Source organism: Cervus elaphus, chromosome 19, assembly GCF_910594005.1.
Source record: "Cervus elaphus chromosome 19, mCerEla1.1, whole genome shotgun sequence".
Classification (NCBI taxonomy): domain Eukaryota; kingdom Metazoa; phylum Chordata; class Mammalia; order Artiodactyla; family Cervidae; genus Cervus; species Cervus elaphus.
Window position 1 is genome coordinate 21,701,695 of NC_057833.1, and position 26,614 is coordinate 21,728,308.

The 26,614-nt window shown below is 38.3% G+C and overlaps 1 protein-coding gene across 1 annotated transcript in view; it reads left to right on the top strand.

The window, feature by feature from the left end:
• LOC122675629 (EGF-like and EMI domain-containing protein 1) overlaps positions 1–26,614 on the top strand; it is a 638,499-nt gene that overhangs the window by 463,081 nt on the left and 148,804 nt on the right. Inside the window, exon 6 of the mRNA XM_043874600.1 lies at positions 12,019–12,141. Coding sequence (XP_043730535.1) covers positions 12,019–12,141 — 123 coding nt within the window. The remainder of the gene's footprint in view (positions 1–12,018; positions 12,142–26,614) is intronic.

Below are 26,614 nucleotides of genomic sequence, written 5' to 3' on the forward strand. Positions count from 1 at the left end.
TCAGAGGATCATACCTTTCATTATAGAGAGTGAATCTGGAGTTTGGCTAAATGTTTCTGTTTTTTCTAACTGAGTGCCCAGGATGAATGCCTTATCCATTTCTGGAAATAATATCCTTAGGTCTCAGCCTATAGTGAGTTTGGCTGTTTCTTGAAAACTGGAAGAGAATCAATGTATTTGGACTGTGGGTTGAAGTGTTATAGAGAAAGGTAACTAAGCAAAATGATCCATTGATAGATGAATTTTTGTTTAGCTCTGTTTTACTGGCTCACTCACCTTTCTTTGCCACTTGTGCTTGACATTATAAAGTACAGAAATGATTTTGCATATCATTAAGTGTATGTCAAGTTCATGTTTTCAGTAGGCTCTGTGTATGTGCTTTATTTTCGTTGTTTACAGCCCCTCACAGAGAAACTATGATAACAATATTGTATCACTATATACCAGAGGCTTGTCACACGTGGTCTTCAGGGATGATATTGGTTTTGTTATAGATGAAGCAGCAATATAATAGATCCCAGAAATCCTGGCCTTGAAAGCTCTGTTTTCAATAAGAAGAAAGAATAGATTATTCTGGACTCTGGAAAACCTTTTGTAAAAAATATCCATCCCCAAAGGCTAACTTGCTATCCACATTTTATTATGTGGCAGAAAGACTTTATAATTTACAAATATACCAGATTGTTTTCAGTCTTCATTTGATTTGATTTTCAGCAGCATTGATTTTGTTGTTCATTCCCTTTTAAAAAGACATTCCTCCTTGGGTACCAGGATTCCACACTGTCTGCTCCTTTCCACCTTCTTGATTCTCCTTTCTCAGTCTCTTTGCTGAGCCTTCTTCCTCTGCAGTTTTATCTACCCATTACTTATCTGTTCATTTACTCACTTTCATCTGTGGAATCTTCGTTTCCTGACCAGGGATTGAACCAGTGACCCCTGCAGAGGAAGCGTAGAATCTTAACCACTGGACCACAAGGGAAGTCCAGTTTTTTCCCTCCTTTTCAGCAAATATTTATTGTGCATACTATATGACAAACACTGCCTTAAATACTAGAAATATAGCAACAAGCATAACATATACCATTTCTGTCCTCAGGGAGCTAACAATATAGTAAAATTGTTGGTTCCCTGGATTAGGTATTTGTGCTCTCACTGCTCATTAAAATCTCATGAGGGCCCACACGCATGATATCTTTTCCTTCTTCCTTCCTGAGCTAACACAAAGGATCAGCTTATCAAATCAGGCCCAGGAAGATAAGGGATCTATCCTGTACTGTGCTTTACTAATCATTTCAAGACTACAAGCAATCATCAGGCATAAGAAGAAACAAGGAGAAAACAGTAACATCTCTGCTGCTGCTCAGATGGACTTGCTCACTGTAACCCAGAGTAACAGGTGATTGTGTGCGTGTGATTTCGTTTCTGTGTACTATTACGAAGTGTGCAGGGTCTCAGATTCTATAATACCCTACTATACACTAACCAGTTAGCCTGTAACTGTTTCATAGATGGTGGCACAAGACATGAGGCTCCAGGGTCAGAAACAAAGGGCTTTATTACTCCTGGCAGAGCCAGTAGCCAGAGCTTTATATGTCTGTGTCAATTCCCCGTGTCCCCCCAGATCCCAGAGCAGTGGCACAAAGGGCTCATTATGGATGCCTACACATCAGCTGGCTGCATTAAACAAGGGGAACACTGAGCTTGGGGAATCCACCACTTTTAGAGTTAGTGGAAACAAGCCGCTTTGTTTTCTCAGGGGAGATGTTAGCTTTTCTCTCTGTGCAAACAGAGCCCTGAAAAATGGCTTGGGTAAAGAATGATCTGACATAAAATATGTAAGGACGTTCAGTGCCCAGGGTGGATTGCTTCTCCCAGGATATACTTTCTCATAGACTGAACTAATATGATTTGAGATTCTCAATAATTTGAGAAATCCCTGTCATATCTTTAAGTCAACCCTCTCTATTAGTTCCTCCTCATCAATATTTAAATTACTGCAAATCTGGTCCACCTTAAAAGCTCTCTCCCTCTACTATGCTCTGCAGTCCAAATACAGCCTCCTTTTCTTAATAGTCAAAATTATTGCAATCTGTGTCTTAACTTTCTGTCTCCCTTTCTTTGTCTCCCACTTTTTCTTCAACCCAACACATTGCAACCTGGGATCAATCTGCTGCTGCTGCTGCTGCTAAGTCACTTCAGTCTTGTCCGACTCTGTGCAACCCCATAGACGGCAGCCCACCAGGCTTCCCCTTCCCTGGGATTCTCCAGGCAAGAACACTGGAGTGGTTTGCCGTTTCCTTCTCCAATGCATGAAAGTGAAAAGTGAAAGTGAAGTCGCTCAGTCATGTCTGACTCTTAGCAACCGCATGGACTGCAGCCCACCAGGCTGCTCCCTCCATGGGATTTTCCAGACAAGAGTACTGGAGTGGGGTGCCATTGCCTTCTCCAGGGATCAATCTAGTACTCTATTAAAACAGCCTTCTAGGTCTCAGCTTCCTCCTCTGTAGGTAGGAGTAATATTAGTATTTATTTCTTAGGGCTGTCTTAAGTATTAAATATATTAATGTGGGCAGTTTAGAGCAGTGCCTGGTACATTGTTCGTGTTCGGTAATTGTCAGGTGGATTATTTTTATAGGTATCCTCATCCTCATCACTTTGATCAGTGAAATTCTTGTTGTTAAATCCAGTGGACACTTTCCAGTTCCTATTTGAAATCCCTGTGTTGTCCACATTTTCCTTCTTGAAACCCCCCTCCCTCAGCCAGACTTTCTTTCCTCCTACTTCTCTGGATGGCCATCTTGGTCAGATTTGTGTGTTCTGTCCTAAATGTGGATACTTCTCAGAGTCCTCTATGAACCTTCTTTATCTTCTTTATCTACTTACTTTTGCTTATTGATATTATCCCTACTCTTGTGCTCTGAGTTACTATCTATATGGAGATGCTCAATACTCAGTACCTTTTCATTTACTTTTTTAACAGGTATTTTTATAACATCTTCTATAGTGCCAAACACTGGGATAAGTATTGTGAGGAAAACCGGCAGAATTTCACTCTCATGGAAATTAGTCTTGAACAGGGAACACAGATATAAAACAAATAATCACACATATGACTCAGCAGCTATATTCTTTTAGTATCAAATGTTCCTCCTTCTATGCTATTTTAATGAATGTGATGAATGCCACAAATATCCATCCAGTTGTTCACTTCACCTCAAGTCTTTGCTGTTCATCATGCATGCATGCTAAGTCGCTTCAGTTGTGTTTAACTCTTTGCAACACCATACACTGTAGCCTGCCAGGTTCCTCTGTCCACAGGATCCTCCAGGCAAGAATACTGGAGTGGGTTGCTACACTAATAAACAAATCATTTTGATTTTCTCTTCTCTTTTATATCTGCCCATGTTTCTCTATTTCCACTGCTACTAGCTTAGATCAAGTCCTCATCATCTTTTAGCTGGATTTTGGCAATTGTTGTTACTTGATCTCCCTGCCTTCACTCTCCCACTTGCCTATCCTTTGCCCTGCTGGTGCCCATGGTCTATAAAGTAGACCCCTGATTCCTTAGTATGGCTGAAAAGATCCTCAATAATCCGGCCCTAGCCACATCTTTAGCATAATCTCTCTCTCTCTCTCTTTTTTTTTTTTTTTTTTTGCATTAATCCTTATTCTCAACAGACCAAATCAGAAAAATCTCTCAGAACAATTGTGAGGAAACCATGCAAGATGGCATCTTCAACCTTGTAGACACTACCAGATATATCACAGCCTTGCACAGGCAGTTTGATAAACTCTTAATATTTGTAATAAAATTGAACCAAAATTGTGACAAATCCCCAAATTCATTAGAATCTTAACAGAGTATAATTGCTCCAGTAGTGTTAAGAGGAAGAACTACATCACTTTTTCCAATCTTTGATGAAACATAGATTAAAACGTTTTACTGATTGGAGGACAATAAATCTTTTTGGAAAGTGTGTGCTGAGTTTGGGCTGCATTTGGTGACTTCCTCCTGCAAACCCACTTTACGTATGCATGCATCAGTTAGGATGACTTATTTTACAAGCAATAGGATCATGTGATTTAAAATGCCTAAACAATAAAAGGGAGGGTATTGAATCACTTAACTGAGAACACCGGAGGTGGGAAGGCTTCAGGCATAGTTCAATTAGGACTCCAACTCCTATACTCCTATTAGTCCTTCAGTTCTGTCCTGTTTGTTGGCTTTACCTTTAATGTAGCTTCATTCATGGGAGTAAAATGGCTACTGTAAAATGGCTCATATATACACATTACAATTTCCAGAGCAACAGGGTCTCTATGTTTCAGGTTCCAGACCTATATGTTGAGCTTCATGGTGACTGGATCACATCTGAAGGAATTCATTCATTCCTGAGACAGTCATATGCTAATAAAGACATTACCTGGTCCAATCACTGTGACCTATGGAGGTAAATTTATGCCAAGGAAAATCCACCTCAAATTTGAGAGAGGAATGGTATTCATCAGTCCCATGTAATCTACATGGTTTCTGTAAAATGACAGGGATAAATTTCCCCAAAGGAAAACCTCATAGCTATTGAGTATTAGTGAAGAGGAAAAATGGATGAATCCTAAGCAGTCAAGCAGTGAATATTCACTATAGACACAGTTTAAGTTTGTTCATTAACAAACAAAAATTATTCTGTGCCTTGGATTTTTTTTTAAAGAAACTTGTGAAGGGTCAAAAACAAACCAATAGTCTATTACAGGGGTGAAGAGAAGGCAAGCGGAACACAGCCCATTCCTAAGAAAATCCATTAATGAATATGAGTGAATAAGAAGACTAAATGATGTGGAGGGCTCTCAAACCACACATTCATTCATTCACTTATCATTTATGGAGTATAAACTGTATGCCAGAATATGCTTAATATAACAGGATCCTTGACCTTAAGAAGTTCATTCCATCAGGAACTACAAAATTAAAATGCAGGTGAAAAGTCAGCAGTATTGCATATCAGAGCAAAAGTAGAATAGTAAAACATAGTGAAAATAAAACCACATGTAAAATCTAGTGGAGTCTTCAACACATCCTTTAATATTCCCTCCAAACCTAACACTTCTATAATGCAATCTTTAATATAAAGCAACCCAGGAACACTTATTTCCAATCAAAAGATTTCTGAGAACAGTACATTAAAAAGCAAATGGAAGAATAATTTCTCTTACTCTGGCTGCACACTCTAAAAAAACAATATGAAATAATCCTGAATTGTTTAGGAAAAAAAATGGATCATTGTTGTTTCAGGGAGCTTTTATGTGCAAAATACATTGGATAATGATGTGAATTATTTTAAGCTATTATATTCTGTGACCATCTGGGGAAATAATTTGGGGGATAAATACAGCAGAAGTATTAAGAGAAAGGACACTAAAAAGGAAAAACAGCAGACAGAGTTGATTCTTTCTGACATTTTTTACAGTATAAAAATCATCATCCTTGGTCCATATCTCAATGATAATGCTGAAAAAATTCTAATCATTTTATCATTATTCCCAGCAGTGTCCTGGAGCTCCATTTCTAAGGGCAGGGCTTTCTGTAAGCATCTAACATGAAGATATAACAGAGAAATTTTGGAGAAATGGTTTCTTCACATGGAGTATACTTGATAATAACATTTTAATGTAATATTGACATTTCTAGTTTTTAACTCTGTTGGGCAGAATCTTGATAGAAAAGAAAATCACTTGTGACAGCTTCAGCATGAGTGTCTAATATCTTGGCAATTTAACCCAGTTTTATCCTATATCAGAGGTACTTCATCAGAAAAGAACTAAAATATCCCTCGTGTTTTACAGAAGAAAGTCATTCCTCATAAGAGATAATGCTAAAGTTGTCTTAAAGCTATTAACTATTACTGAGAGAATATTGTGGGAAATATTAGTGGTTTATTTTCAGATGATTTTAGCATATAATTTAATGTATGTGTGTATGTATATAAGGCTTCCCTGGTGGCTCAGTGGTCAAGAATCTGTGGGCAATGCAGCAGATGCGAGAGACATGGGTTCAATCCCTGGGTCAGAAAGATCCCCTGGAGGAGGAAATGGCAACCTACTTTATATTCTTGCCTGGAGAATCCCATGGACAGAGGAGCCTGGTGGGCTACAGTTTATGGGGTCATAAAAAGTAAGACACAACTTAGCAACTAAACAACAACAGTGTATATATGTATACATTTGTGTGGGCTTCTCTGGTGGCTCAGAGGTTAAAGCGTCTGCCCTCAATGCGGGAGACCCGGGTTCGATCTCTGGGTCAGGGAGATCCCCTGGAGAAGGAAATGGTAACCCACTCCAGTATTCTTGCCAGGAGAATCCCATGGACGGAGGAGCCTGGTAGGCTACAGTCCACAGGGTCGCAAACAGTCGGACACGACTGAGCGACTTCGCTTATATACACACTATTTTGGTCGGAGTATTGATTTGTTTATTTGAACTGAATTGGTATGCTTTAGTCAAGCAGCTGAGAAGTTGAGTCAAATCATGACATCTATGATCCATATGACATTTACAGTTGAACAGAGGACTGTCTGCAGACTCATTACTCAGAGTATGGCCCCCAGACCAGCAGCTTCAGAATAGACTTGAATCTATTAGAAATGCAAAAATCCAGCCCCTTGGCTCTTTGCATTCTAACAAGATCACTAGGCAACTAAAGCAGAAACAACATCAGGGGATCTCAACTCTGGCTCTACATAAGAATCACTGAAGTTTGTTTTTTTTTTTTTAATGATAAGTAACTTTTATTAAACATTTGCTATAGGTTTTTTTTTATAATCTTCTATACTGAAGTTTACTTGATATACAATATTACATAAGTTACAGATATTCAATATTCATAATTTTTAAAGATAACACTCCATTTGTAATTATGAAATATAGGTTATATTCCCTGTGTTGTACAATATATCCTTATAGCTGATTTTATCCAAAATGTTTGACTCTCAAGTCTTACCCCAGACCAGTTAAGTTAGATTTTTTAAAGGCAAGACCAAGGCATGGATAGTTCTAAATGCTCACCAAATTATTCTAATGCACCCAGATTTGCAAACTGTAGGTCATGCAATGCCCAAGCAATTCGTAAATTCAGTGTATTGTGAAAGGACAAAAAGGAAGGAAGTCAAGCCAATTGCTCTGCATTTGGTACCACTTTATAAATGATTGATTTTTTTAACTTTTAATAAGTCTGCTTAGATTGGGAGAAAATAATAGCAAACGAAGAAACAGACAAAGGATTAATCTCAAAAATATACAAGCAACTCCTGCAGCTCAATTCCAGAAAAATAAATGACCCAATCAAAAAATGGGCCAAAGAACTAAACAGACATTTCTCCAAAGAAGACATACAGATGGCTAACAAACACATGAAAAGATGCTCAACATCACTCATTATTAGGGAAATGCAAATCAAAACCACAATGAGGTACCATTACACGCCAGTCAGGATGGCTGCTATCCAAAAGTCTACAAGCAATAAATGCTGGAGAGGGTGTGGAGAAAAGGGAACCCTCTTACACTGTTGGTGGGAATGCAAACTAGTACAGCCGCTATGGAAAACAGTGTGGAGATTTCTTAAAAAACTGGAAATAGAACTGCCATATGACCCAGCAATCCCACTTCTGGGCATACACACTGAGGAAACCAGATCTGAAAGAGACACGTGCACCCCAGTGTTCATCGCAGCACTGTTTATAATAGCCAGGACATGGAAGCAACCTAGATGCCCATCAGCAGATGAATGGATAAGGAAGCTGTGGTACATATACACCATGGAATATTACTCAGCCATTAAAAAGAATTCATTTGAACCAGTCCTAATGAGATGGATGAAGCTGGAGCCCATTATACAGAGTGAAGTAAGCCAGAAAGATAAAGAACATTACAGCATACTAACACATATATATGGAATTTAGAAAGGTGATAACGATGACCCTATATGCAAAACAGAAAAAGAGACACAGAAATACAGAACAGACTTTTGAACTTTGTGGGAGAATGTGAGGGTGGGATATTTCAAAAGAACAGCATGTATACTATCTATGGTGAAACAGATCACCAGCCCAGGTGGGATGCATGAGACAAGTGCTCCGGCCTGGTGCACTGGGAAGACCCAGAGGAATCGGGTGGAGAGGGAGGTGGGAGGGGGGATCGGGATTGGGAATACATGTAAATCCATGGCTGATTCAAATCAATGTATGACAAAACCCACTGGAAAAAAAAAAAAAATAAGTCTGCTTAGCTACTGTGTGAACACAGCCTATTATGTCTCCACCTGTCCACAAGTGTATTGTATTGCAAATCAAGAAAAGGAACATGTTGCTATCTCAATTAATTAAAAAAAGAGTCTAGATTTGTTTTTCAACTTTGCTTTCTTTTGCCAACCTTCTTCTCCAACCTGACAAGTCTGAATACTAAATCTCAGACCCTGAATGTTTAAACAACTGCACCTTTGGATCATGTGTGCATGCTCAATCTCTCAGTCATGTCCAACTCTTTGCAATTCCATGGACTGTCGCCTATGAGGCTCCTCTGTCCATGGAATTCTTCAGGTATTACTGATCCTTTTCTCCATGAACTCAATTCTCAGTTTATATCTCAACCATCCCCTTATCACTGCAACCCAAATGCATTTTCCCTTCCCTGAATCCCCATGTTGCTCAGGACCTCTATCATGTGCTCTGATTTTATGGATTTTTAAAAATATTTTATTTATTTATCTGTGCCAGTTAGTTGTGGCACAAGGGACCTTCAATCTTCATTGGCGCATGTGGGATCTTTAGTTGTGGCATGGGAACTCTTATTTGTGGCATGTGGGATCTAATTCTCTAGGCCCCTGCATTGAGAACAGAGTCTTAGCCACTGGACCATCAGGGAAGTCCTTCACTTTATGGTTTTGTCTTGTTGGTTCAAGTTAGTGGAATACAATTGACTGATTCCTACATGCAATCTCAAGTATGAGCAATCTATTCCAAAATCATATATATATGAATAAGAAAGAAAAACATAAACCATAGTGTCAGGGGAGAGTAATCTCTTCGGTCTGTCTTGTAATCTCTTCGGTCTGTCTTACCACAACAAAAATTTGAAGCGACGGACATTAAAGCCCTTGGTGCGTCACAGCTCTCAAACAGTCCGTGTTATAGTTCTCGGCTCTCAGACAGACCATGTTATAGCTCTCGGACATATCAGTTTTATTTAGAAAATAAAGGAAAATACATCCTTGAGGCGTGAAGGCATGTCGACCCAAAAGATGCGAAGAGGAGAGAGGGAGAGAGAATGAGCATGCACTTGGGAGAGAGAGAGAGAGAGACCCCTGGCTCTTTGGCTCCTCTTTTTATATGTTTTTTCCTCCCCACCCCCCCCACCCCCAGGCCTGCCCTATGTAAATTGGGCTAGCCAGGAATGCTCTTTGTTCTACCTGAGGTCCTCACTCCAGTCCTCAGACCTTCCTTTGTTCTGTTTTCGCAGGCCTTCCCCTTCCTTGTCTTTTAGCCACTGCCATTCTGGACTCCTTTTCCCTATTCAAACGTGTGGTAGTCGTTGTTCTTCCATCTTACAGATGAGAAACCTGAGTCTCAAAGAGGCAAGGTTGACAGGCTAATAAGCTTTGACACTAATATACTTTTCCCAAGGCTCTCTGACCCAATGTCCAGAGGAAGTTTGATTTGCTTTTCTTTGAATGTTATGTATATTCTAATATATTATGGAACTATGGAATTATAGTTCTGGGGGCAGATTCAGAATATGAACACACTAAAACATAGTGAAAGAGGAGTCATCTTTAAAATCAATGTCCACTCTAATCTTTGGGGTGAGCCCAGTGATTTTTTTTTTTTTTATTGTACACTTACTTGGTTCCTTTTGGCAGAAAATTACTGAAGCTTGAGCAGGAAGTGAGGTGGTCTTATTATGCTTCTTTCTTTAAAATTCCTTTTTAATATGCACGTAATACCTGAAAACCTTTCTTGTGAAAAAGAAAAAAACAGAACATTATAGATGTGGATAAACTTTCTTGTCCAACACGCTTATCCTGTACCTCACCCAATCTACATGCCTTCCTTCCCTCAGCAGTTATCATTTTATCTGTGCACACTTTTAAAGACATTTTAATTTATAATACTTATGTATGTGGAGAAGGAAATGGCAACCGGCTTCAGTTTTCTTGCCTGTAGAATCCCATGGACAGAGGAGCCTGGCAGGCTACAGCCCATGAGGTTGCAAACAGCTGGACACTACTGAGTACACATACACACATGCATATATAAATATATAGATATATATGATATATTATGAAAATTTTTGATGATTGCAAGTGCTGAAGTGTTGATCGTTACATTGGGAGGACATATGAATCTTGAGAATTAAGAGTTTTATTTGTATGTTTAAAATCAGAGGAAGGAGATCTAATTCAGCGGCTGACAGAACTAAGATTCAAAATTATATCTCAGCCTTGTGGAATAATACCCTAAAGCTAGAAAGAATAAAGATTTAGCTAGCATAAATATTAAAGCCCTGCACAAAGTATGAGTAACAAATGGAGAATTCTGATTTGATGTTGGTTTATATGGAAAAACAGTGTTTTGATGATCACAGACTCAAAATTTAATAAAAATTCTAATACTATGAAAATTCCAAGTTCTTATCTCTAAAATAAGATTCCTTTAAAAAAAATATCAGAAATTAACCCAGAATATCTAATTTTAGAAGGAAAATACACTAAACTAGTAATGTTTAAATGTGGGACTCATTTTGTGATTTATATTTTTCTTCTTTTTCATAAAAACATGCCAAGTAGAGGAAATTCTTTTTCTTCCCTCAGTACAAATGCCCTAATTTTTACCACAGTACAAAATATCCATTAGGATTTCAAGGTCCTATGATAAGACACTGCAATAGTGTTCCTCCCCAATATTGATGTCTTGAATAAAGGTCTCGCCCTGTGGAATTAAGTCTCACTCAATGTAAAGCTAATTATCTATTATGATTACATATTTTAGTGAAGAGTATTCATACTCCATTTTCTTGGCTGGAATGGAACTGGAGGCAGGGGACTCAGGGACATTATCTGCATGAGACACGCACATATTAAATCTTGACCACTGCCTGATTTTTGCTTTGACATGTCACAAAAAAGATTCTCCAAACAAGAAAATTCAGACGCTCTTATATCACTGATTATCTGAAAAACTTGACCTATGTTTGTGGTTGTCTTCTTGTGATTTTAGATATGTAAGTACTGACATAGGTTCTGAGAGAGAAATTGATGTTCCTTTCCAAAGGAAGACAAATACTATCTTCATTTATCATAAATTTGACTGATCCAAATACATTGGTGCCCATGAGTCTTGACCTCTTTGTATTTATTTTAAATTAATATCACTTCATGCATAATCATACTAAGTATTTCAAAAAATGAAACCTTGAGTGATAAGGAAGAAGCTGAGTCAATGGAGCAAATGTATTGATGTGGTTTTAAGAACTTACAAATCATGGCTTTATTTGAATTTATCTAGCTCTGCCCTAATGTCCACCGTAGCACATAAGAAGGAGAGTCAAGGTCTTAACTTTATTACTGACTTTTTTCAGCAGCATCAGACCAATAATATGTGTTTATCTACTCGCCTGTACTGCTCCAGATAGAGTAGCTCATTGTAATTCTCCCCTCCAGGTTTCCTTCCCTAAGGACATATCTATATCTCGGATCTGTCTAATTAATCAGGATGTGAAGAATAGAAAATTGTGAAACAGTCCCTATGCTCATCGTGGCTAGGCTTTAAAAAGCTCAATAAAGTTTCTGTCTACATTTTCTTGTTTATACTGTGGAGTAAAATGGATCAAACAGGCAAAGATTTGTGGCAACAGAGATGGTGCCTTTGCGCAATAAAACACATACTGTGTATCAAACAAATGTTGTACCACTTCTATGAAGCTGACATTGGAATGACATTGTAATCCTGGCCATCTGTCTTCCTCCTCTAGATGTCGATGAATGTGCGGTGTTGAATGGAGGCTGCCAGCAGCGCTGTATTAACACTCTGGGCACCTTCCACTGTGAATGTGATACGGGATACAGACTCCATGCTGATGAACGCACCTGCATAAGTGAGTAAATATTAGAACCAGCTTGAAGTCGTTTTCAGTGAAAATCGACCTGCTCTTGTAGGGGCAGGAAGAAAAGGTTTTTCTGTTGTAAAAATACCTATAGAAGCTGACAGTGTTCAAGTACAATTCTCTCTCTTAGAATAAAAAGAAGAGATATCTTGCTATTAAAAGACTAAAAAGATGGGGAAGGAAATAGAGAAATTAACATTCACAAGCAAAACTTGAATTTCCAAACATGTGGCTATTTCCATAGGGCATCTTTTCTGCCACATGTAGTAAAGTATGAATTTGTTAGTTGTTGCTTTTATACCAGTTCAGCACAGACTCTCAATGAAGAGAGGAGGCTATAACAGTCACTAGCTGCAATGTCCACTCATTTCAAACCAGATTCAGAATTGGACTTGTGGTTATAATAGCAAAAATTATAACAGATTGTGTACCAGGGAGCTTATGGTTGCTCAAGAATAGTTAAAACTACACACATTAAATCTGAGGTTACTGTATACTTATCATGTATCTGAATGTTCTTAGATATCAGTTTGGGGTGGTAGAATTATTATTTTAAGTCTTGGTATGTTTCTCAAATTTATAAATTTGCTAAAATGACTTTGTACACAGGAAAAAAAGTGGAATAACTTTTAAAACACCATGCTTCCTGTATGATTTATAAATTGTTTTTAACTGAAGTGTTTTTTTATTGAATGATGATCCTCAGATGGCATCAAGCACATTTTGATTTCATCTCCAGGTCCCTTTAAAAATATCTATTACATTGAAAGAGTAGCATGTTATACAACAGCATTTAATTGCTGGTTTAATTGGTATAGGGCTTGTTAGCTTGCCCATTTACTCAAAATTATTAGCATTTCATGAATATTATATAATTATGAAGTTTCAAAGAGAAAACAGCCAGTTTTGCTTAACTTCATAGTATATACTCTCTCTTTTTTGTAACATATTTTATATGAAATGAGAGAAAACCAGAGGAAACAGGTAAAGATATCCTAGTCATAGATCTGATTTTGATATGAGAGAATAGAGGTTTGGGGAGCAAAAAAGGACTTTTCCAAAGTTGAGTGGTCATTTGGTAGAAGCCATATCATAGAAGCCAGGGAACTCAGTATCGTGATAACTGTCTACAGCAAGCACCCTAGTGGGACAGCAGCTCACGTATATTTATTCAGTCCCTGAACTACCTTCTTCTTTGCAACTTGACTGCTGGTTGCAATAGGATCCCTTTCCCATCTCCATCTCCAGCCCCAACCTGTAAGGACATCAGCTGTTGCATCCTTAAACTGCTGCTCTAACTTCTCTCAGGCACAAAATGTTTCGGAACAGGATTGCCAATACATGCAGATGTGGCATTTATAGGTAAAGGTTGACTTGGTGAATTTTTGTGTCTGCTATAAAAATACTTTGCAAAGTAATACATTATGTAAATCTATGATATCTGATTTTTGCACTAAGGCAAAATAAACACTCTAGTACCCAACTAAAGTACCTTTTCGGGTGTAATTAATTTTCTAAACTCTAGCAGTTATTATCTATTTCTTAGTAAAATCATTAAGCTCTTTCCTTGTTCCTCACCATCATTGCTCTGGAAGTTTTCAATTTTTGTTTCAGTGAAATCAGGTCAAAAGTAGACTTGGATAAGAATATTATGGTTTATCTTTTCTGTTTCTGTTCCTTAAAAGTCAATTTCTATTGTACAAATACATGGATACTATGGCAAGAGGGTAGTCCTCATCTCTGGAGGAGGGCATGGCAACCCACTCCAGTATTCTTGCCTGGAAAATCCCATGGACAGAGGCGCTGGTGGGCTACAGTCCCTGGGGTCGCACAGAGTTGGACGTGATGGAAGTGACAGAGCAGTAGCAATAGGGTATTTGCAGCTCCACAGACTGATCCTTTTTTGTGCAGAATTTCAACACAGTGTACAAATTAAAAACTAAATTAATGAGAAATATGGGTTTCATGGTTTCATCATTTTAAAGCTTTTCACCCATTGGGTATCATTCTACAGAAGGACTGGATTGAGAGCCCAGAAAGTGACCTTTATGGAAATTTTCATGCCTCTCTCCTATGAATATATTGAAATTTTGGTTTCAAAGAATCGTCCTAAAAATCTCAGTTGACACAACTACAGCATTCTTGTTAAAATGAACTCAAGAAGAATTTAAGCACTTTGTAGTTAAATACTCATAACATGAGCCGGAGGATAAGAACTGTTTGTTTTCTTATTTGTTTTGAAAGAAAGAATGTTCTACAGAGAACTGAGTCTTACATTGGTTCCTATTTTGAGTAATATTGTAGGAAGGATCAGATATTTTAAAACACAAGGAAATCAAATTAGCTCACATCCCCTTTGGGATTTTTTTACCTGGCAGAAAACTGAGAATGGTAGCTGATACTTACCAGGATATTATTGTAGACAGAAATTCATCATGACCTGTGGCAGAGTCACAGAGGAGAAGGTGAGGTTATGGAATTTTATGGTTCCACTACTTAGAGTACCGGAAATTAGGTGTCTTCATTTCTCCCCTCCTCCCTACCTTCTTTCTCTTCCTTTACCCCGTTCTGCCCATCAGTCAGAGGCTTAGGTTAGTGTGAGCTTTTGAGCCTCTGGTGTTTTTTGCACTTTCTCTTAATCACAGCTACAGCAAATTTCTTGTACTCCAAACCCTTGCAGAGTTTAAGATGACTTCATTTCAAGAAAGCATGCTGTCTCTAAGGGCTGTGCACTTGTGGTGACATATGGCCAGCAGTTACTGGTCAGCCTCTGCCAGATAAAGTTATACAGAGTGTCGTTAAGAGAGGGGGTCCATAACATCCAGCTACAATGTACAGGCCACTTGCTCCCCATGTAGTACTGCCTGGACTGCTGATAAAATATGATCCCAATAAAACTGGAATCTTGGCCTCAGTGACCCTCAGTTTGAGTACCTGAATTTGTTTGCAAATTTTTGCAGTGCATGTCATTTTTCTGGTGGTAAGGGCTTATTATTTTCATCAGATTTTTAAAGATATCTATAATACTTCAGAATATCTCCCGTATACTTCTGCCTTAAGATGGTGCTTCTTTAAAAGGTGTATATGTAGGAAGATTCCATGATACTGTTGTATAATGATATAACATTGACAGTCACACAGCTCTGTCAATGTGAGGCAAAGCTTGTCAATGACCACTTCTCCTTATAACTTCCTTTATAATGGAATTCTGGCCCAGAAGTCTAGGTCCATGACCTTGGACAGCACAGTTACACCTGGTTGATGAAGGGTCCAGACCCAGCATGGGAAAGCAGTCAAAATAAAATTTTGGCTTTGCTATCAGTATTTGCAATCAGATTTGCTTTGCTATCAGTATTCTCCATTAACACAGATATTACCAAATAATTCATATACTTTTAAATTTCCCTTTACTTGGAAACCAACAGCTTAAAAAATAGAAACTAGATTTAGCAACCACCTGAAAAACAGAAATATTCATATTTGTCCACTATTGACTCTCATCTATGGACTAGAAACAGTGGCACAGTGGACTCCAAGTTGTCGTGTGTCCTTTAGCAAGTCACTTAATCGCTCTTCATCCTGTATTCCTCATGTGGTAAATGTAGAAATTGGACAAAATGACAAAGTTACTGCCTCTCTAAACTATTTTAATATTATGGAGTTCCCAAAACTACTAACTTATTACAAATCATCTGTTAACCTGTATTTGTTAAATTCCATTGGATTCTGTGGAATAATTATTTTATAGATATTTTATTTATATTTTATAAATATAAATATATTTATATTTAAAATATAAATATTTTATTTGAAAAGTATTTAAAGAACTTAGACTTTAGGAAGTCCCACATATGAACAGTGTGTGAGAATTTTATATCCAGTTTAATTAAAATATAAAATGAGAATTTTATATCCAGTTTAACTTAAATGTTCTTAATAAAAACAATAATTATATTCTGGTGTTTTTTTGAAAATACTATTTTCTACATCATAGAATCATATTTTGGAGGAATTCAAGGACTAATCCAGCCTAGTCTACTTTAGAGATAAAAGGTCAGCGATCCAAAGAAATGAAGTAAATTTTGCTCTGAAAATAAAGGAAATTAACTTTCAGGAAAATCTGGCTAACTTCACTTATTATTAAATGCTTTAAAATAATTTCTGATAAATATTTTAAAAGACTAAGAAAAAATATAAAAGTGCTATGAAATGAAATTCTTACATTCTGTTTTAGTGGAGCTCAGGGTTAAAATAATGTATTTTCGTGACAGCTATTGATGAAAGAAATCCACCTTATATTATCACCCTGTACGTACAAATTTATCACTTCTCTCTTATATTTCTATCATATACTGCAGTAAACCTGACTACGCTCAGTTCTGCAAGTAAGTTATGCCCTTTTCTGCTTCCACACCTTACCTTACTCAACTTAGACTCGAGCCCCCAAGTCGCCACCTGTCAGAACCCTACTTACCAAGCTCCATGTTCAGTGTCGATTGGCCTGTTAAGCCTTCTCAGGTGACCCCAGCCAAAAGCATTCCTTCTTTTTCTGCTAATACCATATAATTTAGCGTTGCCTTAATGACACATTATACCATATAGTTTTATATGTGTGCAGTTGGGCTTCAGACCAAATGAAAGACACTAATGACCTTCTAATTATCAGCTTTCACAGGAGTCTTTTCCATGCCTGTTTCAATGGCCTCTGACACTGTTAACCACTCACTTTTCTAAATCTTCCTCTTGACTCCTTGACAGCACAGTTTTCACCTTTGACTGCTGCTTCTCTGTACTTACATTCTCGTTACCTCGTCTGACTTTTGATTATCTTCTTTCATCAGTATGGGCTGAACTATGTTCCTCTAATGCACGTTTTAAAGCCCCAAGTTTCAGCGTGATGGTGTTTGGAGGTAGAGCCTTTGGAAAGAAATTAGGTTTAGATGAGCTCATGCACGTGGAAGATCTCATGATGGGACTGGTGCTTGAATAAGAAGAGACACCAGAGAGATTGGGCTCCCCACCGTACCAGGATCTGACTGAATAGCAGCCATCTGAAGCCAGGAAGAGAGCACTTACCAGAAACCAAACCGTACTAGAACCTTGACTTTGAACTTTCCAGCCTCCAAAACTGTGAGAAAATTAATTAGGCCACCCAGGTTTGGGTATTTGTTACAGAAGCCCAAGCAGACTAATGTACTTCTCTTTTCTCCTTTATTCCCCCTTCTCTAGTCTATCTCCATTTAATTCTACCTTTAGACAAAAGTCGATACTTATAAAATATCTGACAAGTATTAGTTAAATGTTAGCTATTATCAAGCTGCTGCTGCGAAGTCACTTCAGTCGTGTCTGACTCTGTGCGACCCCATAGATGGCAGCCCACCAGGCTCCTCAGTCCCTGGGATTCTCCAGGCAAGAATACTGGAGTGGGTTGCGTTTCAAACTTCTCCAGGCTATTATCATAATAGAATGTAAAAAAATATAAGGACTTTACTCAGATGGATTTGCTTGTTGGGGAAAAAATTCAAACTTGCAGTATTTCTAGCTTTTGGACCCTGGACAAAAAATACATTATATTTGATAGCTTTGCAGATTTTCTCATTGTTGACAGGCAGACTTTAGTAGATATGACTAAAAATATGTAAGGATAATGTAGACTAAACTCCTTTTACTGCCAGTGGATATTTTTTAGCAGTCAGGGGCTAGGTACCAAAATAATTTAGTTACCCAAATTTTCTGTATTTAGCTGTGTAATTTGCATTTAAAGTAACTTGTAAAATTTTGGCTATAATTTGTTGTACCTCACAAAGTCTTTGTCTTTCTATTTTTTGTAACAACCTTGTTAAAAATGCTCAGCTCAAATCTCCATTCATAATCATGTCCTTCTTCTGCTATATTTGTTGAAATTAGCCTTCTCAGAGGGGTGAAATAATTAAATGATTGAAAGTTTTAATGCTTGCATAGTTCTCTTACCTCTCTTTCATGCCTTCAGCACATGGGTTTATTAACATGTGTACTCACACATAAGCAAATGGAATCACTGGTGTCTGCACAGAGAAACCTCAGATAAACATTTTAATTATTTTAGTCTTTAACACAAAAATTCTTTATTTCCACTTGCTGGAAATGGTCAGGAACTGTTTTTGTTCAATGGTTCCTTTTTGTTCTCACAAAATGAGTTGGGGGAAAAGAAGAAGTAAGGTTACCTGGAGGCTGTAAACCAAAGGTATTTCTGTGTGTTGAAATGTGAAACATAGAATCAGAGGTCATATTTTAATTCTAAATAAACAGAAGTTAGATGTCACGAAGAGGGTAGATGTACAGCCTGGAAGCTTGATTAAACAGATATTCTTAGTAAAATTTTGAGCTTGAATGAATTTTCTTTCATCGGATTTTTATGTTTCACATTTTAAGATAATACTAACTTTAGTATTCTTGCCTAGAGAATCCCGTGGACAGAGGGGCCTGGTGGGCTACTGTCCATAGGGTCGCACAGAGTCGGACACGACTGAAGCGACTTAGCATCCATGCATGCGTTTGGAAAAGGAAATGGCAGCCCACTCCAGTGTTCTTGCCTGGACAATCCCATGGACAGAAGAGCCTGGTGGGCTGCCATCTATGGGGTCTCAGAGTCGGGCACGACTAAAGCGACTTAGCAGCAGCAGCAGCAACCACCTTAGAAAAGGATTGAAAACACAATTAGATGTGGTGGTCTTCACATAATAGATTCTTTTGTTTTTGATCTCAGTGTTCTGATCCATGATGTCTAGGTTGTATTTGATAAAAGGAGTGGAAGATTCTTTCTAGGGAATGCAAAGAGATTTCCCTCAAATTGGAGATGAAAGAAGTTAAAGACTTTCATTGAAACTACCTTTCAATTAATTGCATTATTTATGAAGACAAATTAGAAACAGAATTCATTTCGTATGACAGCTGATGTCTTGAACAGGGCTATGTCAGGTTAAAAAAAAAAATTGTTTAGTTTGTCAGGTGGATGGCATTTCTCAGTCATTATCAAATTCATCGCCCTCGCAATATTAATCACTTTTGTGTGCTAGGTGATAAATTTAATTCTCCAAAGTTGAATTTAGGGAACACGTCTCTTCTGCCCTCCTTGTCCCCATCTGTGGCCTTGAAAAAAAATCATGAACTTTCCAAGTGTTTATCCATTTTGTTGTTGATTAACCCAATTCAAAACCTTTTCCCAAATTCAGTGGATTTTAGGAATGCATTTAGAAATCTTTCCTTTTCTACAGTTTTTCTATAGTCTTCAGACTTGGGAAGGAAAGACTGGCAGTTTTAGGTAGAGACAGACTGAGGTCTGAATTCTACTTCATCATATAACACTTGCATGATCTGTGAGCTCTACTCCATATTGTCAAAAAGAGTCAGACATGACTGAGGCAGCTTAGCACGATCTTGGCCTGGTTTTTTAACCTCTCATCTTTAGAGTCCATATCATCTTTATCTCTTTCCTCATCTATCTATGTCTATACCTAATAAGACCAGTATAATAACTCACAAAAATCAACATTATACATTGTACAAGGGCATAAACCTTATAAAGAGGGATGTATTAAATACACTAGGATGGGGGATGGGGGAGACTAATAGTGTATTCTGGGGTTAAAAATGAAACAAGAGCGGCCCTTCCAAGGAATGAGGAGTGATAAGAATTTTCCTTGAACTGGGCAGTATGATAAAATCTACCTTCTGTATCCAAAATTAAAACAAGACAATGTGATAAAATGTTAGCACAGTGGTCTTCATGCTTTCCGGTTGCCTTTTCTTTTCTTCTTTCTCTCTATTTGGAAAGTATATTCACAGATCTTCCTTCTTAAGCATCAATAGGAATTTTTTATAGTTATGTTTGTAAAATACTTTTAACAGTAAGATTTTCATAACATATATTGTATCAAATAAAACAACAAAACCCTACTTTTAAGCACTAAATAGTCTTGTTTTCTTATGTTCCCTAAATAATTTCATAGTGCATTACAGGATACCCATACATACAAGGGTATGGGATGAATGAAAATATGAAGAGATTAAAACAGCACCTGGCACATAGTCAAAGTTCAGTAAACGATGGCTTGAATCAGCAGTTTATAATCATTATTTATCTATTTTTATTATTTTCCCACAATCAGAGCACCCATTCAAAACACAAAGATGCTAAAAATGGGAGATTCTGTGTTGTGTGCAACTAAAAGTACAGCAACTTCTCTCTAAATTGTTTATGAAAATAGAGAACAGAATTTAGGATTTTGAGAAAAATAATGCTAATCTGAAAACAGCATTTCATGGTGGGAAAGGTATCAATGTTTCAGGATAGCAATAGTAACTTTACCACCTAGTTATCCCATATAAGACATGTGTGACTTTGGACTTTCACTTAACTGTTCAGTTATTCCATTTCTCCACATGTAGGGATTGGTGAGGAAAAATTACAGCACAGGTAAAATCCTTAGTGCAGTGCCTGACACAGAGCAAATAATCAGTGAAAATTCTATCATGATATTGATATTAGTTCTATACTTGCAGTTGGCTGTGTGAAAGTCACTCAGTCATGTCCGACTTTTTGCAATCCCATGGACTATACAGCCCATGGAACTATCCAGGCCAGATACTGGAGTGGCTAGTTGTCCCCTTCTCCAGCGGATCTTTCTGACCCAGGGATCAAACTCAGGTCTCCCACATTGCAGGTGGATTCTTCACTGGGTGAGCCACCAGACTAAATAAAATTCTGAAGAGTCAGACACTATAGTTATCATTATAAGCTTACTTTGGTGATCAGATGGCTTCCTTTGGGCATCTTGGTTGCTAGCCTTTTAAAGCAAACATACATTGATTCTTTTTTCTTTTTGTTTTACTGGAATATGATTGCTTTACAATGTCGTGTTAGTGTCTGCTATACAATGAAGTAAGTCAACCATATGCATACACATATCCTCTACCTCTTGGACCACACTTCCACCCCACCCCTATTCCTTCAACAACTCCCTGTTTCACTTTTCTTTCTTTCTTTTTTGCATTTTGGAGTTTTAAAGCAATATTCAAAACTATATTTTCATTGTATGGTAAAATATTCTCATTTATCACTGGGTTGAAGATTTATATCTCCCTGTTTCCAAAAGCACTGGAGGCAGTAAGCTTTAGGCAGCTTATGCATTTTCACAGGGTCCAAAGTGCAAAATGATATGAAACAGAAAATAGGACTGCCTCCATCTAAAAGAAGCGGAAGGATTAAGTGCTTGCAAATACCAGATATGAGTGTAACACTTAAATCCAAATCTAGTAAACTAGTACAGCGTTCTAGTGACTGACAAGAGCCACATGGTTTAAACCAGGTGTGCATTTTTAACAACAATAATCATAGAGGCATTTTTTTAAAAATTCAGTAATTTCAAAATCTCTTAAGGTATGCATTCCTTTCATTTTGCAGAGAAAACAGAAATTTTCAGCTAAGAGCCCACCCAACTTTTACTCCCATCTAGAACTTTTGGTATTATTAGTAACTCTCAACACTGTCTGCTTTGCTCTTCAACTGAGAAGGAAAGCACTCTGATGTTATTTCAAGCTAACCCCATCCTGCCCCACCTTAGAACCTTGCTCAAAATTTTGAAGGTGAATGGGAGGAAAAGACTACTGTTGTTCAGTAACTAAGTTGTGTCCAACTCTTTGTGACCCCGTGAACAGCAGCACGCCAGGCTTCCCTCTCCTTCACTGTCTCTTGGAGTTTGCTCAAACTTGTCTATTGAGTCAGTGATGCCATCCAATCATCTCATCCTCTGTTGCCTCCTTCTCTTCCTACCCTCAATCTTTCCCATCATCAGTGTTCTTTCCAATGAGTCAGCTCTTCACATCAGGTGGCTAAAATATTGGAGCTTCATTTTTACTATCAGTCCCTCCAGTGACCATTCAGGGTTGATTTCCTTTCGGACTGACTGGTTTGATCTCCTTGTTGTCTAAGGGTCAGAGTCTTCTCCAGCACCACAGTTTGAGAGCATCAGTTCTTGGGCACTCGGCCTTCTTTATTTGAAAGAGTTTATGGAGTCATCACAGAAGTGGAAGGGAGCTGGGAGAGAGTTGTGTCTTGTAATCCACAGAGGAGAGAATGTCAGGAAGGAAGGAGAGGTTGTTACATTCAAGGTTTAAGTAAAACAACTGAAAAGTGTTCCTTGAAACTCTCAATGGATAACGTATGGATAACCCTGGCAAAACTAGCTTTAGAGGGAAGTTTTATTTTAAGATAGATAGAAAGATGTTGAAGATAGAAGAGAAAGAAGGGCATATTAAGATCAAGGTTCTTTATCCTAAAACAGATCTCCTCCCTAAAACTGCTTTTGCCAGGCTTGTTTATACATTGTCCACTGATAATTTCAAGAAATACTTTTCAAGCATTCTGTGTAACATCCTGAAAGTAATGACTGCTCCTTCTTTTCTTCCTGACTTTCTCTCCTCCTCTTATTGTAGGAAACAGCTTTCTCTTGGTTCTCTTCCATCTCTGTGATGACTCCCTAATCTTTCTCATACAATCTTTCCCCTCTGTTGAACTCCAAAATTTTTTTAGATCTTCAGAATTCTGGTTTTGGCCATTTCTTTACTCCCTCCTCTGCGATCATATCCACTGGCAAAACTTCACCAACTCTAATTAGCTATATATGGATGAGGTCCACATCAATATTACTCAGTCAGATCACTCTCCTTGTTCTCTGAACCCAGAGATCCGGCTACTGCTTGAAGCCCTTATTGAGGATCTGAGGCTCTCATTGAGGGAGTCTCAAGCATTGGAAACTTAGTGGACCTAAAATTAAATGTATCTTCTTTTACCCTCCACCTCCCAAATTTCTTCTTCTCTGAGTACTAAGGACAGCTCAGGTCACCCTTTTTCCAGGGCAGTCTAGTGTATCTGAAGTTACTCATGACTCCTCCTCTCTCTTCCTCCTCACATCAAGCTCTCCAGTAAAACCAATGGGCAGTTTCTCCTCAACACCCCCCAAAGAGCCGGCTTCACTGTGACTACTTTCATTCATGTCCTCATTATTTCTTACAGAAAGGTTTACTGTAATTGCTTCTTTCCTGATATCATTCTTCATAAATGACCCCTTCAATCAATTATCTAAACTAATGCCAGAGATATCTTTTGAAACTGTAACTTAAAAATTATTTTACCATCCTTAAAACCTTTGTTTCTCTATAGCTTTTAGAATTAACCCAAATTTTTTACTATGGTTTACAACGTGCTTCAGGGTCTGACTCTTTGTTACTTCTGTCTTACTTGCCATATTGTGACTCTGCGTTTCATACTCCAGGCTCAGAGACACTGAAAATTTGTAGTATGTAAAGCATGCCAGAAGTTTCCACATTCCTACATCTTGGTCTTAGTGTTCCATCTGTCAGACACTCCCTGTTTCTGCCCGTACTTTTTTCCAGGTTTGAGTGCAAGTCAACACTTTCCCCTTTCTCATTTGTTTTGTCTCTAACTCTCCTCACCTAACTTCTGTCTTTCAAGGCAAAGGTTAGAATCACCTTCTCTAAGGAGACTTTCCAGATCTGTTCTCATACTTAGAATCCACATTTGTCACCTGTTTTATAAGACTTATAGATACCTTCAATGGTGGGACACAATATAAAGACACTCAGACAAGAAGAACCTTTATTATTTACAGCTCCAAATAGAAACTCCCTGGTGGCGCACATGGTAAAGCATCTGCCTGCAATGCGGGAGTCCTGGGTTCGATCCCTGGATTAGGATGATCCCCTTGGGAAGGAAGTGGCAACTCACTCTAGTACTGTTGCCTGGAAAATTCCATGGATGGAGGTGCCTGGTAGGCTATAGTCAATGGGATTGCAAAGAGTCATACACGACTGAGCAACTTCACTTCATCATCATCTCCTGCATTGCCGGCAAATTCTTTACCATCTGAGCCACCAGGGAAGCCCTATATGTGGCAACTGGGGCAGGTGGTCAGGCTAAACTCACAGTCTTCCTGGGGTTTAGGTATTTTGAATAACTCCACTAGCCCCCAGGAAGTCTGTGAGTCTAGGGACCTCTAGCAGTTGACTGTGTGTATATCTTAGCTCTGGAATGTTTCATAAGGGAAATAGTTGGGGTGGGGGCTTAGTCTGTGAAGGGGAAGATGGTTTTGAGCCATGACTTCAAGACAGCATTTGTGAAATATTACATCATACACCTCATAGAGTCAAGGACAACTCTCTAATAGAGCCTCTCACAGTGGATTATAAAGGTTTATTGTCTATCTCTCCCACTAGCATGTGACTGAAGGGTTAATTGCAGAGACTTTTTAGCCTATATTCCTAATGTAGCTTTCTCTACCCCATTTCATAACATGGTTCTTAGTTTGCTGCAGTGGTTATTTTTTGTACCTTTCCCCTTCCTTTTAAACCATAGCTTTGGTGGTTCTATTATAGGTATGTTTAGACCATACACAGCCACAAATTATCTGTGGAAGTAAATTGAATATAAATGGACTAAAGCTAACTAAATCCAAGCCTAGATTTATCACCAGGCTTCTTGTAAAAGCATCATGGACAGAATTTTAAATCCCAGATTTAGTAAAGAGATGAACCTGCCATTCAGTGGGATGGTCTGCCTATTGGTTCTCTGAAATCCCAGGTCTTGCTGTCAATGACAGAGCATGTGAGGAGATCAAAGACTGGCCTTCACACAAGAGTGGGCAGAGTACCTAGGGCTTTGTAGACCTAGACCTTGATGCAGAGCAGCCAGTTCATAAAGACAGCATATGTGTATGATTATACATGGGAGTCAGGGGCATAGCTCTGGTAAGAATCCAGGGTGTCTTTTCCAATCATATCCTTTTCATAGGACAAGGAATAAGACACAAAACCTAAGGGAAAGGGCTGGGGCACTATTTGGAAGTCACACTGTGTATGGAATCTTCAGGAAATACATACATATTCTGAGAATTTGAGTTCTGAAGGCAAGTGGAGGTGTGCCTATAAGCTTAGGCACAGAGTATGGTTCAAGTTTGAGCCAAAGAAGGAGATAGACAGGAAAGGAATCGAACTCTGACACAGAAAACTTTTCAGAGATCATCTCTTTAGTAGTCATAAGACAAGAATATAACCATTGACCTAACTAACAATCAAAATCACATGACTTCTGCCCCTGCGGGCTTGCTGGTTGAGTAGATTAAGGCTACTGGGATGTGGGGCATCCTCAGGGAAAGGCAAGTCTCCTCAAGCTTAGTCCTCTGGGTTGACATTCATCCAGAGACTGAGCAAGCCTAGTTTTTCTTCAGACACATTAATTCATTGAGACATCAAATTATAATCTAAGTAATTACAATTTGGGAGTAATTTGGGCTGTGTCCATTAGTAATACTAATGACCATGATTTTTAAAATTTTATCTCTAAACCTCACAACAACCTTAAGAGGCAGATATTATTACTCTCATTTTAAAGATAATGAAACCCAGGTTCACAGAGGTTAACACAGCCTTGGAATCACAGCCTTTGGTTTACAGCCCTGTGGAGGACTGGTCTGAAATCATTAAGCCCCATGAGGAAGTAGGCTGCAGTATGCTTTATACTTTTTGAAGGGGAAAAGAAGTTGAGTACATCTGCCATGTAACCTTTGCTAAGCTTCTCTCTTCTGGGCTATGTGATATGGTAATTTAGTCCTATTTCATCCCAAGTTTGGGAATTTAAGAAGATTCTCTGTGTTCCCTCATGAAAATAAAAATTGGCTCCTTCTGTAGACTCCCACACTGGTTGGTCTGGGCTGTGGTGGGCTGGCCTTCTGTCTGGGCAAGAACACAAGTCAAACTCTTAAGAGTTCACAACAGAATGTCAACCTTGCCTCCCCAGGGTCTGGTGTCTAAATCTTTTTTTTTTTTTTTTAATTTTTTTATTAGTTGGAGGCTAATTACTTCACAACATTTCAGTGGGTTTTGTCATACATTGATATGAATCAGCCATAGATTTACACTTATTCCCCATCCCGATGGCTCTCACTTCAACTGAAAATGTAGGGATGCTGCTCTACAGGCCTGTGTTAGAGGATTTTGACTGTGAACTGAATGGGAGCCAACATTCATCCAAATCTCCCTTAAGACATCTGATATACAGAGTGCATAGTGGGAAGATCATAAGCCTTGGCACCAAACAGCTCTAAGTTAGAATCCCAGCTTTGCACCTAACAAGCTGTGTGAACGTGGGCCTGTTTTTACATGATAACAATGGCTAATATTCATAGAGTGTGTGTTATCTATTGGGGCACAGTGTTATGTTTATATTCACTGTTTCATTTACACTTTGTAAAACACTGTGGGCTGGGTACTCTTGTTATTACTCTTTTAGCAATGTAAAGAATGAGGTTTAGAATGTTTAAGCAACTTGAGGAAGGACACTTAGCTTGTAAGGGGTAGATATGGGACATGCCTTTTAGAAAGAGCTGATCAATTGAATCCAGTTCTGAAA